Below are 17,721 nucleotides of genomic sequence, written 5' to 3' on the forward strand. Positions count from 1 at the left end.
AGGGATTGTGTTGGTTCTTTGGGCTTTATGGGTTGGGTGTTTTTGTGCTGGGATAAAACCTCTGTGATTTAGTTGAGAGAACAGTTGTATGCTCCTAAAGCTGGTGAATTAACCAGCAAACCCCAACCAACCATAGAAGACCACCATCACTTACACTGGGGTTTTATTTTTATATGACAGTTATTTATGATGTTTTATAATGTACAAATAGATGTAAGCTTTTATCTACAAAATGTAATCAAGCCTTAATGGCAGAGAGGTTGCAATGCCCTTGTGTTGCTGGATTTGGGAATGGGCAGAGCTTTGCTGTGCTGTGAAACGTTGGCCCAGGCAAATTTTCTTGGGCATTTCATACCAAAATGTTATGTTTTTAAATAAGTTACTTAGTGCAGATTTTATGACCAAGGCAAAAAAGGAACTGGATATCTTGTTTTCTTTTTAAATAGATGGAGTATTAGTTAAGAAAATTGTGCATAATACAACTAAGAAGAATTAGAGAATGAAACTGCAGTGGGAAGTGCTGTGTCTCAGGCTGCTGTCTGAGGTGAAGCCTTTGGAGACCCCTGGTGTGCAGGCTCCAGGGTTGGTGCTTCACAGTTAATTCTCTTCCCTCCCCACTTAGAGACAGGGAAGAAGAAGGTGTTTATGAACATGAGCAGCAAACAGCCCTTAGCACCCAGAATTCCTTGTATTAGCATCCAGCGCACCATTCTGAAAAGGTGAAGAGCAGTCCTTTACATTTAAAATCAGTGATTAAAAAATAGAGGTATTATGTTTTAAGTATAAATCCAGGTTTTATTTTGCTTACAGTGTCTAGAAGAACTCTTATACCTGTCTCTTCACCTCCATTGATAAGCAGGGAAGCTACTATGAATGTCTTAAACATTGCTTAGATTTTAATTCAGGTTGTTGTGCACATACAGAATTTTTTTTGTTGCATCATTTCTTGGTTTATATGTTGGCAGAGAATTTTGTTTTCTCTGAGGCACCATCCCTTCCTGCTAATTCCCAAAGATCCATTTTTAAGGAATGAAAACTTCCTTTGTCATAGCATCTGGAGCCATTATTCCATTCCAGTTATGCTGGCATTAAACTAATTGGTGATTAGCAGGTATAATGAACAAATGCAACTGCCAGTGTAACAGAAAACAGTTGGGGTTTTGTTTGCCTGCTTTTATAGCATTGATAAAAATCCCATTTCACAATGAAAAGTTAATGAGCATGACTGTTCTTCATTATGTGGTATTACTAGGTGCTAAAAACACAGCTTCTTAGCATGTTTGAGTTTGTAATATTAGAACTTGCTGACATCTTGGTGTGAGATCAGAACCGAGATACAGCAGGCCAGGTTGGAGGTGAAAATTTATTGAAAACTCCCAGGATTTCCTTTTTGCTTACACAAACTCAACACTCAGGCAGGGGCTTCCCTGCTGATTTTACTGGTACTTGAGTTACCAGACTTAGGAAGATGAATTTAGGAAAGTTGATTGCTTTCTTGACAACAGGCTTTACTTTAGTGTGAAGTGCAGATGGCCATTCGTGGTTGCTTGATTGTTCTGTGGGATTTATAGCAGCACAGCCCATTTCATGCTGTATTTATAAAGTAGCATCCACCATAGAATGTTTCTCTTTCAATAAGGTGTCACTGTATTTGCTTTCAGGGAGGAATGACCAAAGGCTTGCCTGACTTACAGAGGTAGGTGTATAATGCCCATTTCCAGTAGATGGCAATAGTTATTTGCATCTGAAATTCTCTAAAGATCTCTGGGGCCAGCTGCTTACAGGGAAGCTGACTGCAGCTGCTGTCCCCTGGAGCTTTTATTGGAATGCCAGTGCCGTGCTGGCCCTGTGGGTGTGTCAGTGCTGGGCTCTCCTGCTGCGGTGACTCCCTGCTGGCACCCCCGCCCCTTTCCCAGCCCTTTTCCCAGGGGAGCCACGGGACAGGGCTGGCCCCAGCAGTGCAGCCGCCTCACCTGCTCTGCAGGCAAGTGCCAGGGCAGAGCAGGGCAGGCAGCGACTGAGAGGTGCTCAGGGACAGAAAATACATAACTCTGCTTTTCACAGGAAACTATCTGGCTCCCAAAGGGCAGGAAAATGTGCTGTTCCTGCCCCCCATCCGGCCTGAAATTCAATTTTCTCAGTCCTCCCCCACCTCCCCAGAGCCTGCTTGCTCCTTCAGTTGCAAGGACGAAGTGGGTCAAGAGCAAGGAAACTTGAGTTTTCTCAGCTTTAAAACAGCTGAGCTACCCTTTTCCCAGCAGCATCCCAAGCTTTCTGTCTCTGACAACTCCTAAACTTCAGTCTGGAAGTGATGGTGCCCTGAGGAGCAGTTGGGAAACTTAACAGAATGAAAATACTTGCCTCTGGGCATACTTTTTGGCCAGGTGTTGGTGTCTGTGGACGTTGTGTAAGACATAAACAGCCAGGCTGGAGATATTTGCAGTGCAGGACACACATCTAAGAAATTCAGTGTGTCCCAAATGTATCATTTTATTAAGTGCAGGCTGATACTTGATGTAGTCAGATCTGTGTTGGGGAGAAGTGGCTAAACACTTAAAATTCATCAAAATGCTTTCTGGGTGGGAAAAAGATGCATTTGGGGGAAACTATATAGCCAGTCTGTGTACAGTAATTGAAATGAGAGGGCACAGCATTGGAGACTCCTGCCTTCCCTGCCCAGGGGAATACTCTTCTCCAGATAGTTAAAAAAAGTTGCTTCCATCAGGCAATATCATAAACTGCTGTTTGTATGATTAGTTAGGAGAGCACAGAAAGTATTAAATAGTTCTCCACCAGTTTTCATAAAGACTGGTACCTTAAATACTTCATTGCTTTTTGTTCCTGCAGCTGTGTTCTCAGTACACTCATAAAATCCCTCCTAACCTATAACAAATTGTAGGGCGTTTCATTTTCAGCTGCCTGTGTAATGCCTTCTCAACTAAAAGAAGTCAGCTGGAAGCTGCAGGGTTTTGTTTCTCAGCTCTACCTGATGCTCCTGTTAATTGGTACAGTCATGTGTAGTGTTTACTTTTACGTGTAAAGATTGCAAATGTTGTATTGGCAGCAGTGCTGCCTCCTTCCAGTGTCCTTGAGGTACTTCCAGTGTCCTTGAGTACTCAGGTACCTGGGGTACTCTTTGGCAAAGGTAATGTGCTTTTGTAAATACAACCTTTTTTTTTTTAATAGGGCACGCACACAAATTTAAGCTGTTCAGTTATGCTGGTGTATTTTGTCATCTGCCCTGAGACTGTTCCCAGGGGCAGCTGGGAGCACAAGAAGGACCCAGGGGATGTTTGCTGGATAGCCAAGCCCTTGGGGCTCCGTAATGGGGCAGTGCAAAGGGCCAGGGCATCCATCAGTTCCAGACAAGACCTGGATGTTTCTATTTGCAGATCCAGCATCTCCTACACAACTTAAGTGTCATCCCACCAGCCAGCTGCAGCTAAAATAAAACAGAGACACATCACCAGTGAAACAGTGTTTAATATAGTTAAATTACTTAAATAGATTTCAATTTCCATGGGAAATCATAACTGTATCCATTTTTGCAAGATCCAGAGTAAAGAGTGTGTGAATACCCCTTGAAATGATCATGACACACTGTCAACAATCACAGCTAGAGATACTGGGACTTGAAATTTCATTGACAACACAACTTCATAAGGTGAATCAAAAGTTAAGAAGACTGCAGACTTTTGGAAAGCAGAAAGCAAACCTAAAATCAAGTGTATGGCATGAAGGAAATGAAACTCAGTGAGGGACAAAGGGGATGGGAGGTGGAGGAGGGAGAAAGGCATAACACCGTGATGCAACTTAAGTTTATTTTGCAAACCAGGAAGGATGTAAAGGAGCAAAAGTATAGTACAAGGGCAGACTTGGCAGTTTTACAGAAGTCAATATACTATACTTTTCAGAGATGTTTCCTAGTGGAAGGGAGAAGGAAAGGGGAGATGCCATTTAAGCTCATGTTTAAATGGCTTAATGCTCGGGTCATGCTTAGCAATAGAGCAAATTAATTAAGACAGGTCCATGGATTTTCACTTATTCTCATTGTTGAGTAGGAAAAAGAAATCACCACCACCATAGTGCAATCATTATGCTGTGAGTACTACAATAATTCTGCCCTGAGAAGAGTGGAAAAGAAGTTTATTAAATGTCAAAAGATTGGAGTAATTTTTAGTTCTAGCCAAATTCAATATCAAAACCTTCCCCTCATAGAATATAAAAAATATAGCTTTTTAAAATAATTTTCTTTTTTTAATAAAATATCAAGGGATTTTTCTTTCATAGTTAGAAAAGGTACATAAATGATAACAGTGAACTATTCAGAAACCCCCCCACTAGTGATAAAGATGCCCAACACAGTCTCAATGGCACTATTTTAAGGTTGACCACCTCATATACACACTTGCCATCATAATCTTTTTTGAAGATCACCTAATTCCTGAAAATTGAAAATCTGTGAATCAGTTTAAATAAGTGCTTACTACAGGAAAGTAAACTCGATGCTGCAGCACATAGTTCCTTGTAATGTCACATGGCAGTTACAATGTCAGACAATACTCAGATCAGCAGGATTCTATTAAGACCATCTATGAAAATTATTTTTTAAAAAGAAAAGTTCAAATGAGCTTTTTTTCCTTTTTTCACAAGAGCTCCTGTTAAGAGTTAGAAGATTTGGGTAGAGCTCTTTTTGACACGTTTGATACTGTCTCAGGAGCTAAAACTCAAAGGTCCTGTTTCCATTGGGAAGCCGCCACCCTCCGCTGGAACGCTGCACGGAACAATTCTGTGACTACCGCAGGTTTTCCTCTTCTTTGGGGTTGTAGATTTTTCTGGAGTTTCATTTTAAAATGCATCTGATTCAGCCTGGAAACTCACCTGTTTGTTGTTGGTTGATTGTATAGTGATAATCTGAAAACTGCCAAGTCTGTGTTCAGAGTATTACACAGAAAAAAATTACACAAAAGTCTACAGGTTATATACACCTCCCCCCACACCTTGGTGTGGACAGCCTGCCTTCTAATTTATATATAATTTACAAAATATAGAATTTGGTATATCTGTTAGATCTCCATGTTTTCAATATTACAAAATAAAAAATACAAAAAAACCCACAACAAATTTCAGGGGAGTTCCCCCCACAAAGTGTCTCTTGTTTACATCTAGTCTTTCCCATGTAAACCGATAGATACCAAAGAAGAGCACAGACGACTTTTTAATAAATATGGTTGTAGAGCCATCTTCCTTTATCCTGATCTTCCCCTTCATCAGGTGTGCCAGCCCCACTCAGAAGAGCAGTCATTTAGCCATGGAGAAGAAGGAAAAAGAGGGGGCAAGGCTATAATGTCTTTTCACACTAAAACATTACCGATGCCCTTCTAAAAGGCCTTTTTGTGTGCTGCAACAGTGGGTGTCAGTTTTGAAAGCCCATTCAAAACAGCTAATAAAAGCACAGTGGTACACTTCAAATAGCTGGCAGTATGGGATGGAAACATTATGGGAGTGCAAATCCATTCCAAAATAATGCTTTGTAGTGAATCATACATTCCTTCAACCAAGTAAATGTTGTGTTGTGTCAATAAATACTTAAATAGCTTCTTATGCCATCCTGTGGTAGCAGCCTTTTTAAAAATGCCGAATTCATGTCTTATCTGTGAACTCTGTAGTGCACATCTTTGGTCAGCGTAGCACTCAGCCAGGAACAATTCCAAGGCGGTTTCTTTCTTTTGCCTTTTTTGATGGGCGGCCAAAGAATTTGCTGATACCAGCTCTAGAGTCATGGGGTGAAATTTCAACTGCGCCAAATGTTCAGTTTCACTACCAAAAAATTATTCTTCTCCTATTCACAATCCTGGGTAATGCAAAATCCATCTTTGTGTGGCGCTGCAGTCGGTGCTAACTAATTGGAGGCCCTTCATTTAGAAAGTAGGTGGTCATTTCTCCTTTGCCTTTGACCTTTATGACCCCTCGATACTCCAGCTGGTAGTTGTTGGCTGCCAAAACCTGGTACATGTCCGTGGTTACCTGCAGAATAAACAAGAGTGAACAGGTGCTTGCCTTGTCTTCCACACAGTCTTTCCATCTGCTTTTGGAGTAATCCATGGACAACATAAAGTAGGATCAACTATTTTGTTTCTAAGACAATCAACATTTGCACATCAATCACTAACTGAAAGGTTGGCACAAGTTGCTGAACAAACACAACCATTAGAACCTGAGAAAGTACAGATGGCACACACAGTTCACAACTGGGAAAATTGCATTTTTCAAGGAGGTCGCTGGATAAAGCGTAACAAATTAGTCACAATTTTTAAAACACACCAGTCTACTCAGATGGACTCATTGTATCACTGGAGTGGCAGCAGGAAAACAGGTCAAACTTACTAAAATGTCCTCAAAAATTACCTAGAAGTTACACAGTACAGCTTAGGAGCCAGGGATTGTTTTTATGAAGGAGAAGGTAGCGGGCAATGGGAGAGAAGTGATTGAATGGAATACTCCAGCCAGCATCCAAATTGTCTCTGCAGATGCCAGTCAAAAATAATCACTTGTGCTGCAGAACAACAGAAGTTTAAAGACCAGATTTCCTCAGGTATTTATTTATTACAATGTAATTTCTCACCCTTTTTCAGGTGGCTTTACAGACCATCTCAAGAGTGATGCATAAATATTGATTCAGTTAACTGACAGGCAAGGAAACAGCATGGCTGCCCTCTTGGCCTTTACACCAGCTGCTCTATTTTTATAACCCTTCAGTGTTTTCCCAAGGAATGGCATTCTGTTACTGCGGACATTGGCTCAGCAAAAGCAGGACACTGGAATTGAATCACTCACTGGAAAGGTCACATCTGAAGGCTGAGGAGATGTGTGATTATCAGACAGGTCCCATTAACTCCTTAAACAATCCTCTCTGTCTGTTGTGTATCCCCATCCTGCTGATGCCTGGACCCTTGCTGGCCTCATGCCACACATGGCACAGCAAGCAGCAAAGCAAATTACAGAAATACAGGGCTGAATCAGGCCCTTGGAAAATGAAGCAAACACTTCACACAGCTGAGCAGCACAACTGAGCAGGGATCAGGCAGGTCTGTGCTCAGTGCCAGTGAGACACATGGGGAAGGGAGCTCAGCTGAGCACTTCCACCCAGAACTAAAGTGCAAGCTTTTAAACAAAGGTTGCAATGTTGGTCACTATCAAAAGACAAAACTTGCTGGTATCACCAGCATTCCCTAAGTGGCTTTTCTTTCAGTTCTGTGTAGGTAAATGTATGGAATGAAGGAATAAAATGAAACCAAAATTTCAATTCTAATTAAGTTTCAAAATGTGTAAGTGACACAGGGCTGGCAGGGTAAGTTTTCCAGGGATTGCCTTACCTGAATCCTGTCAGGCACTCCTGTGCTGTCCATTCTGCTGGCTACATTCACTGTGTTGCCCCAGATGTCGTACTGGGGTTTGCGGGCTCCTATCACCCCAGCTACGACAGGACCAATATTGAGGCCTGGAAGGAGAGGAGAAATATGCTGAGATCCATTTGCTTGAGGCAGGTTATTTTTCAGATAGTAAAAACCCATCCTGACCCTCCCTGGTTCTAGCTGTGCTTTACCCTGACATGTAAAGCTATGGCCAAACTGTGGGGAGAGAAATGTTAAAATAGAATTTGGCTTCTTTGATCCATGATCCATCAGTTATGCCCAACTGACTGGCAGCTTGGGCTGGATCTGCTCAACCCAGAGTTACTTTCCAGTGCCAGACAATGGCATAAAGTTTATTTGCCACCTGGCTAACAACCAAACTGCTCACTTGAAGTCAGCCCATACCTGCTGCAATGCTGAGGGCCTGCAAGGCAGCAGCCCAGAGCCTTCCAGAACAAAGACCACACTTGACATCCTCAAATTTCTTCTTCCTTTTCTGTCACTTTTTATTCCCTGACTTGAAAGACAATTTAATGTCCAAGACTGCCAGAGCTGGAAACACAGGGGCAAAACAAGCCCAAGGTCTACCACCATGTAAGACCATGCTGTGGCAGGAGCTACACTGCTTCTAATTCACTAGGGAGCTTCAGTGATGCTGCTATAACCTAAAAAAAACTACTGTAATGTTTCATAGAGGCCAAAATGGTCACCAGCCACCAGACAATCAACATCACTGTACAGCTAATGTAACATCTGTGGTTTTTACTGTCCATAAAATCCCCACCTCAGAATGCCCACTACCTACATGGAATCCTGTGAGCATAAGGACATTACCTATCTTCATCTGGAAGTTGTTGAATGAATGCTCATTAATGTATTTCATTTGGTCCATTAACCTCATGGCAAAATCTGCCAGAGCTTTGATGTGTGTCTTCCCTTCCTTGTCATAAGTGGAGTCATTGAGGCCTGAGGCAGCCATGTAGGTGCTGCCAATGGTCTTGATCTTCTCCAGCTGCCTGAACTGGTCTTCACTTATTATCTGTGTCACAAGAGCAAAAGAAGCAAATAAACCTTGACAAACACACAGATGCTGGTAATGTCCGTGCCAAGTGTCCTGCCTTGCTGCAAGTAGTGGACAGAGCCAGGAAGATAGAGGAAGAAAAAGGATTAGATACTCAAAGGAATGACAAGGGAATAGAAGGGATTTCAGTGTGGAAAAAAGATAAAACTGAAGACTCCCAGAATGAGGAGAAGTGAACCATGGATTCAATAAACCACCCTCCTTCAGGAGCTCAGCAAAACCCAACTAAACTCATGGATTCAGCTCACTTTGCTCACCCAGATTTTCTGTGACTTACTTCATCAAAATCAGCGATGATCTCATTGAGCAGCCTCAGACATTCCACCCCTTCGTTGTTGGCTTCCAGCTCCACGTAGAACTCGGAGAAGTTGCTGATGGAGGCGAACATGACGGCCACGCACTCGCAGGACTGGTAGTAGAGCTCGTCGTTGCGTCGCTCCTGCGCCAGGAAATGCGCGGCCACGTCCTTGGGCAGGATGTTGTGCAGCAGGCGTCTGTTGTAGGCCTGCAGCTCCTCCATCTCCTCCTTCTCCTCGGTGGCCTAGGGTAGGGGGGAGACACAGGGATGCACTTAAGCTTTTGGGATCTGCTCTGGGGAGGGGAGAAAAGCTGAAAATTGACTTGCGGTGAGAGCAGAAATAGAACAGGGGAAAGTGCAAAGGAGAGCAGAGCCAGAGAGATGCAGAAGCTTGTGGTTTGCAGTGGAAAATGTTCCATCTCTTTGTGCACACATGTATGGAAAAGCAGGCAGAGAATAATGCCAGAATCCAGCATTGTGTTTCTGAGCCCTGAATTGGTTAAACACTCAGCTCACTCCTTCCATTGTTTTACCATTTATAAATGAGGATTACAATGTTTATCTGCTTCCCAAGGAGCTTTAATTAATTGTTGCTTCCTCAGTGCCTTGTACTCAAACCACAAAGACCTATAATTAGAATGATGTCCTGCTACCCAGGAGGTAGAAAATCTAAACAAAACCTGCAGTCCTGTGGTTCCCCAGCCATGAGTGCTGGCCAAAGCCCAGGCCTGTCCTGCTCGCTTGGGAATCACAGAGCCCCAACATCACTGATGGGCACAAGCAGTGAAAACATTAACAGTGAACCCAGGGACAGGAGCACAGTGTGGCATTATCCACAGTGTGTTGGATAGCCAGTACTGCTGCCTGGGGGCTAATGAAGGCTGGACATCGAGCCAGTTCCCACTGCTTAACAGGAAACTGAATGAAAATGCAAATGTGAATCTTTCACACCCTTGAGCACAGCAAACTAAAGCTCACTGAACTCTGGGAAACAATTCAGCAGTGAATATGAGCTTCCTATATTTATAAATTGTGTTACATTACATGTTTCTGCAGCAGTAACAGCTCAGTTGCCCAAATTCATTAATCTCAGCTTCCAGATCTATAATCCTTTACCATGGGGACCATCCAAGGTGCATTTACAAGGAAAAAAAGGGTTGAATAACTGGGATGAGATACACAGAGTATGCAAAGAACCAAAGAAGAGCACAGCACTATTAGTATGCCCAGTTATAAGCCAGATTCTGATTAAATTCAAAGGCACTTTATCACACTCCTCAACTCGACAGTGAGGAGCTCAGTCATTTTATATTAACACCAAAGACCACATGTGATCCTCCCACAGCCAACACCCACCAACCTGAAGTTTCCAGAGGAAATCAAGCCTTGCAGTGGATTCCACTTGCTGGGCATGCAAGTACAGTGCCAGGACAAAGACAGTGATGATGACAGGGGTCACAATCTTCAGCGCGACTCGTGTCGTCACCGGGGGGCTGCAGCCAAGGAAAGAGCACAACTTCCCTGTTACTGGGAGAGCACGGCCTTGCCACACCCCACACTTCCCACTTTGGGGCTAACCAGCCTCTCAGGCTTTTTTTTTCCTTTTCCCTCAAAGCCTGTTTTGGTAAAGGGACAAACCTTTACAAAAAGCTGGAGACTGGCTCAGGCGTGCCAGTTTCTAAAGGAGGACTTGGAAATTGGAAAAGTAATGCAGCTTCTTAGAAAGGGTTGTGATTTTTACAAAGGGCACTCTGCAGAGAATGGCCATACATGCTAAGGGTGACAACATGAAATGCTGACAGCTCCTCAGACTGTGTTCATCCTGCCTTCTGCACTAGCTTCCCCAGGCTCCTGAGTAAGGAACTGCTCTAACTTATGGCTTCTCTAATTAGTCACTTCTTAATGGGCTTTGTTGTGTAAGTGCTCTGTAAGCTGAAAAGAGCACTAAGGCACATTCACACCTCCTCTGACAAGCAGGCAAATAAAAACTGTTAAATATGAATTACTGACTTACACAGTATGAAAATATTTTGATAAAACCTTTCAATTGTATTACAAATAATCCCTGAGCTGACAGAAGTCCCACAGGAAAGAGGATGCTCTGAGAGTAGCTATACAGACAAAAGGGCAACACTCAGTCCACTCAGGGCATCTGCACTGTGTTGTGCCAGCTCACAGCAATGCACAAACACCAGACACTGCTGGCGAGTCAATGTGCTGCTATTGCACCTTGTGAACAGAAAATACCTACCAACAAAGACCTATAAAATATTTCATGCCAAAGTGACTCACCATGAGGATGTATCATTTGCAGACACGCTGAAAAAGAAGTACAAACACAAGGTCAGAGGAGTGTTTGGCTCCCTGCAGCTCCTGCCCTTGTGCACATCATTGCACAGCACCTCTGCAGTGTGGCACCTCTAACACTGTGTGGGGCTACAGCTCTTTGGAAGCAGAAAACTACTAAAAGATGGGAGGGGGAGGAGAAAACAGGCTTCTGAGCTACACTCAAAACTCCAGAGTGATAGTGTGACAATGTGGTTAATGTGGGTAAAATATCAAAGAAGCTTTAAGAGTGAGAGAATAATTTGGGATTTTAATGTCAGTGTGGGATGCTTGGCAAATGCCTGTGCATCGATCACTGCTTCATTAGGTCAGACTACAAAATTTGGCCTAAGGAAGAAAGCTTTGGGCTTTTTTATCTTGTGAGGGATAGCTCTTTTCTTCTCCTTTTAATGTGGCATGGAGATGTGTTTAATTCCTTTAACTCTAATCCTGCTCCCTTCTTCTGCACATTCCTTGCTGCCAGCTTGTGCCCAGCTCTGGGTACCACACACAAGGGCACTGAAGAAAACCCTTCAGCACATTCCTATTACTACTGACAATTCTGCAAAGTACCCACGTGTATCAGAGCTGCTGGGGGAGATGGAAGGTGTGCTTTTTGACACGGAAAGCACAGAACAAGGGAGCTTTCTGGTAGGTAGCAGCTGTCTGAGCTCCTGATTGATTGATTGCTTAATGCTGCTGGCTTTGTTCTCGAGTGTGGGTGGAGTATTAGGTGGCTGAGAACCATGCACAAGCATCTTTTAAAACACTATTGAAATGGAAGGAAAGAGATCAGTGTTTAAATTACTGTAGTGTCATTGATGCAATTAGAACTTTGCAGGCTACCAATGTGATATTAGCCTGAGAATGTGACAGCTCTCTAGAGAGCTTCAGGCCACACTTTCATGGGGTTGGAGGGAACCTTGCTACACAATCAGACATCTAAATAATCAAAATCAAAACAGGCAAGGGAACCTAACTGGGCATAACATCAAAAAAGCATAGTGACTCTCTAACCTTGTTTGTTCCAAGGCATTTTCTGCAGTTCTGAGCATGGAATTTCTTCCAACATGGATTTTGCAACCCATTGTTGTCTTGCACACAATCTATTGCATGGCTCTTGGCCAGCTCCAGCACTGAATGTATGTGCTTGGACACAGACATAAAGCCTGGGGACGCCCCCATGAAGGGCTGGATCTAGCTGGAGACACTTCCCACACTGAGTATGATTCCCCTGCTTCCCTAAACCACCTGGCCAAGGATGACTGACTGCCCTCCCTTATCACTCTCCCTTATGATGGGAGCATGGCAGACCTGACCCTTAGTACTGAGGCTGCAGCTCACTGTGGGTGCTACTCTTGCCCAAAACCTTTGTAGAGACTGCCACATTACAGAAGTGCAGCAAACCAGTATTCACAGTAACTCTGGGTAAGTGAAGATGCCCAGTGCAGGCAGTAGGGGTGTTACATTTGTAGGTTGGTCCCCCATGGAAAAGACATTTCCAGTAGCAGATGGTTCTTTAATTACTGGAAGGGAACAAGTAGAAGCTTGCTAACTATACTCCTGCTCAAGTGAAGTGCACATTTTTAGCAGGAAAGGCAGTTCATTTTAGAGACAGCTCCCACAGGACCAGAGCATCTCACTTTTCCCAGCCACAGTTGCAAGGACAGACAGCTGGAGCAGAAATGATGACTTTGATGAACAAATCACAGGGCAAAGCTCTCTGGGCTTCCCTGTGCAGGAGCTCAGTTTAGAAGATCACACTGGCCCATCACATCTTTAAAGCAATGCATTAGTTTTGTCTTCTGCAGAGGAAAAGGTAACATGATAGCCCTGTGCATGCAGTCACACTCCCTGTGTCACACACTGGTGTGGCTGCAGCCAAGCCTGGAATTCCCAACGTGCTGTAATCAGCCTTTCAGCTGCCTGCATGCTGGGCTGGTTTGTACACACAAGTGTGAAGTGACATCTGCATCACTTCTAATTAGTCAGAGTACCACAGTGGCTGCAGAGCAGACACTAATTATGTAGCTACAATGGGCACCCAATTAAAGTAGTATGAGGTCATGGTGGCTTTTCTGTTTTTTTAGTATCAGCTGGACAATAAGGTCCATCTCTGAACTCTGTGCTACATGCTGAGCTCCCATTTCACACAAATGGCCTTCCAGACACTGGGGCAATAAAAAGCCATCCATGGAGCTCCTTGGACTAAACAAATTGTCCTGGATTCCACTGGAATAGAGTTAAATTTCTTCCTAGCTGGTGCAGTGCTGTGCTTTGGATTAAGTATGAGAATGATGTTGATAACATGCTGATGTATTAGCTGTTGCTAAGTAGTGTTTATACCAAGTCAAGGACTTTTCAGCTCCTCAACAACCCCAGGGAGCAGGCTGGAGGGACACAGGATGCTGGGAGGGGACACATCCAGGACAGCTGACCCCCACTGGCCAAAACGAATGTTCCATACCATATGGCATCATGCTCAGTATGGGAACTGGGGGAAATCTGCCCTGGAGCTGCTGCTCAGGAACTGGCTGGGCATTGGTTGGCAAGTGGTGAGCAACTGTATTGTGCATCACTTGTTTTGTCTATTCTAATTAAATTATTATTATTATTATTATTATTATTATTATTATTATTATTATTATTATTATTATTATTATTATTTTATTAGTTTCTCTCTTTTCTGTCCCTTTAAACTGGCTTTATCTCAACCCATGAGTTTTCTCACTTTTCCCCTTCCATCTCTCTCCCCACCCCAGCACAGGGCAGGGAGTGAGTGGCTGTGTGGGGCTAAGCCACCACACAAATCCCTTTTAGTGAGAGATAATACAGCATCACAGAAAGCTATTTCTGGGAAAACATGCTAACCTTCTCCACTTTATTACTGACTTTATTACTGACATTCTGATTGTGAAGTGATGTAAATTACACTTCCAAGTGCTGCAATTTCGCTTAGTGCTTGAATTACAAGAATGAAATTATATTTGAGATATAAAATGCTTTTATTTCACTAATTGTGTTAGAAAATGCTAAATAGCTTCTGCTGATGGAACACCTAATATCTGAAAAAAAGGGAAGAAAACCTCATTGTCCCTATACCTCCCCACAGAAAGCTCCATGGGGTTTCCTACCTAGTTTCACTCAACTGAATTAACAAAATAATTTAAGTGATTACTGCCAATGGCAGCAAAAGCTACACTTCCATTAACTGTCAATGCCAGCAAAAGCTGTATATCCATTAATTATTACTGGGCACATGAGAGTGCTGAAATCATGGAATAGTCATGTGAAGGAGAGGAGTAACCACATGTATTGGGCTTGAAGGGCTGATGGTTAAAGAAGATGGCTTGAAGGGCTGATGGTTAATGGCCATCCTGAAATCTGAGCAGCTACAGAAGGTATTTCATAACACACTGGGAAGGGCCATGGGAATCTTCTCAAACAGCCTCCTGTCCAAGGCAGGAACAATCACAGCTATCAGCCTTGACAAATAGTTCACCTAAACTGGCATTATTTGATTCACTCACATTTAAGCACAATTGTTGCCTACAAGGGGAAATTATCAAAACAAGGAGTTAACACAACAGAGCAACTGCCAACAAGAAACGAAACTCGTGGAGGAGGACAGGCTTGTGGATGTGCCAAACTTCCCTCCCTGGTGTGGGGAGCTCCAGGAGATGCAGAACCACCACAGCAGTGGATGGAGGCTGTCACCAGGATTAATTTATGACCTGATGAAAGCCAGCTTTTGGAAGTAAAAGGGCACCTGTCCATTCCCACTGGGCCCAGACCCTTCTGCTGGGAACTGTGCTGAGCCCAGCTGTGATCCTGGCTTTTCAAACAAGGACATTTGTCCTGGAAGCAACTGGAAGCAGATCACTGGCCAAACATCAAGCATCACCATTCCACCACCCCAAGCTGGGTTTGATATATTGTGGTGGCTCATATCCCATCCCTGAGCAAGCTCAAGTTTGTTGGAGGATTTTTTTTTCTTATTTGAGACATGACATTTCTATATTGGGAGTGTAATACCAGCATAAAGAATGACTAACTACACTCCCCATTTCTGGAAAAAAGGAAATACAGATCCACTCTGATTCCAGTTATACTCTGTTATTAATAGATAGTTCATTAGTCAAGTCCCACATTAAAAAGCTCTTAAAGGGAATTGTATTTTCCTACTCTTCAGAGGCAGAGCACAGCATGCACGTCCCTGGCTTGCACCACAGCCTTGGCATTCCCATCCACCTAATGCCACACTGGAATCACTGTGTGAAAGAAATCAGGCAAAGATTTCAGAAGTGAAAGGCACTTACTAGGTGTTGGCTGTAACCAGGAGATCTGCATTGTCAAAAAGGTTGACCCCTGGCACTTCCACAATGAGAACATATATAAATTCAATTATTAACATAAGGATCAATTTTCCAATACAGCTGATCTGAAGGAACACAGAGCAGGCCAGGAGACTCAATAAGACACTGTAGGTAAAGTACTGTATAAAGACAAAAATGGGGGAAAAAACCAAAAGAGAGATGAATGTCAGCTGGATAAATCAAAACTGAAAACAAAGGAAACTAAACACAGGGATAGAAAGGGGTTGGTAGTTATGCAGTTGAGCTGACCAAACATATAAACCTGGGGCTGCCTGTGGAATTCTCCCACATTACAGAAGTTTAAACTGAATGGATGAAGAGGCAAACTGTGGCCCTCTTCTCCAGGCATTACATGCTTCACTCTCAAGAGACACAGACCTCACAGCTGGACACCCAAGGCTGTGACACAGCTTTTCCCTGGACACAGTTACTACCAGTTCTGCTGGATTAAGTCGTGCTTTAGGGCCAAATTCTAGGCTCAAGTTTGCATATCTGTACAACACATAGGGCCAAGGCTATTGGCAGTTCACCCCCCTGGGCAGATGCCCACCTGAGGCCAATGGGGAAGCACTGTCCCCTCCAATGTCACACACTGGCTCCATCAGCAAGGTACAGGCTGGACAAACATCCCCATGCCCACCCCATGCCCACCCCATGATAATTTGTCCAGCCAGCAGCTGCAGAGGTGCAGATGTGTGGCTGTGCAGCACCTCTGGCACAGCTGGGTGGTGCAGCAGCAGCTCCTGCCAGCCTGGGAGCTGGGTGTTCAGCATGCCAGTGCTTCCCAGTGTGACTGTGGGTGCCATTTATGGCTCCTGGGAAAGACAGCAGGGATGCAAAATGAAGAGAGGCATGTTATCCAGCTCACCACCTTCCTGCTATCAAACCTGTGAAGATTTAAGCTTCCACTCTGTCTGGACAGGCCTATTTCTGGCAAAAACCCCATATCATGTGCCTGAGGCAATCCATCCTTTCAGTTAAAAGCAAGCCCTAGTTGAAGCAGAAATATGCTTATGTTCTGAGCTCATTTATTAATAGTCTGATATACTAAACTAGAGACAATAACTTGTACAGCTTGTTCTTGACTCCTCACTCTTGACTGAGGGGTAGGATTCCACTGTCTCCTGTGTGGACACTGGGAGCAACAGGAAACACCTGTAACAAATCCAACATGTGCCTTGCAGAGTGCAGGTGAGGGACTCCTCACTTCTTAGCCCCCTGAACAGAAGGAACTGGCTAAAGGCTGCCAGAGCAACCTCAGTGTGCAAAATGGTTATTCCTCATTGCTTAAAATGCCTCTCTGTCCTGGGCCAGCACTCCATACAAAGTCATGGTGGGCACAGACTGTTCCCAGATCTGCACTGTGCCAGATTCTGCTCCTCTTTCTGTAGAAAGCCTCTGCACCTTAAAGCCTCTGTAAGGTTGAAAGTTGCAGTAATGGTCTCAGAAACCTCACTGAATCACACAGGGACCATATTCCTGTTAAGTTAAAAGGAAATATGTTCAGGAGGATACCAGGACTTTCAGTAGCACCTTGGACATCTGGATGGTAACAGATCCACCATAAATCTGTCAAGTCCCCATAAACCCAGATGACCTTGACATAAGTTCTACCTCCATCCTAGACAGAGCTGTTTTTCCTTTCCAATTTCCAGTAAACAACACATGTAACAGCCATGACCTAAAAACTTGGAGAAAGATCTTGAATAGCGATGCAAAAAGATAATTTTTTTTCTTTGTAAACTATTCTATCAATGTGAAAAATATATTTGGGCTGGTCTGGGTTGTGGGTTTGGTTGTTCTTTCCATTAGAAGCATTTTAATTTTTTCTAAACAAGATGTCCTGAAGACACAGGAATTGCATTGCAAATTGAACCAGACCACTGTCTGATCTGTCTGAGGCCAGACCTACCATACCTTGGGAAAGAATACATAAGCCAAGTTTTCCATCAGGATATAAAACAATGGAGGGAAGCATCAAATCTATGACTAGACAGTGATGTTCAGATAACTGATTTTTAGGTAAAACTGAGCACCCACAAACTCCTTTGAAATGACTTGCAGTTCTGCATGCCATTAAGGACCTCATGCAGAGGGACATTTCCCCTGCTACAGGCAGGATCCAACTTTTTTAAAAGCCTACTAATTATTCAGCGCTGAAGGAACTTAAATGTGAATGCGGATTCATGATAATAACTTCAGACACTTAAGTCTGCAATGTCAGTC

At 43.5% G+C, this 17,721-nt stretch overlaps 1 protein-coding gene across 1 annotated transcript in view; it reads right to left on the minus strand.

The window, feature by feature from the left end:
• Positions 1–3,465: 3,465 nt before the first annotated feature.
• ADCY5 (adenylate cyclase 5) overlaps positions 3,466–17,721 on the minus strand; it is a 203,079-nt gene continuing 188,823 nt past the window's right edge. The window contains exons 15-21 of the mRNA XM_030952680.1: positions 15,439–15,614; positions 11,087–11,113; positions 10,155–10,287; positions 8,774–9,037; positions 8,250–8,454; positions 7,377–7,501; positions 3,466–6,027 (exon numbers count right to left, since the gene is read on the minus strand). Coding sequence (XP_030808540.1) covers positions 5,899–6,027; positions 7,377–7,501; positions 8,250–8,454; positions 8,774–9,037; positions 10,155–10,287; positions 11,087–11,113; positions 15,439–15,614 — 1,059 coding nt within the window. The 3' untranslated portion in view covers positions 3,466–5,898. The remainder of the gene's footprint in view (positions 6,028–7,376; positions 7,502–8,249; positions 8,455–8,773; positions 9,038–10,154; positions 10,288–11,086; positions 11,114–15,438; positions 15,615–17,721) is intronic.

Source organism: Camarhynchus parvulus, chromosome 7 (genome assembly GCF_901933205.1).
Source record: "Camarhynchus parvulus chromosome 7, STF_HiC, whole genome shotgun sequence".
In the NCBI taxonomy this organism is placed as follows: Eukaryota; Metazoa; Chordata; class Aves; order Passeriformes; family Thraupidae; genus Camarhynchus; species Camarhynchus parvulus.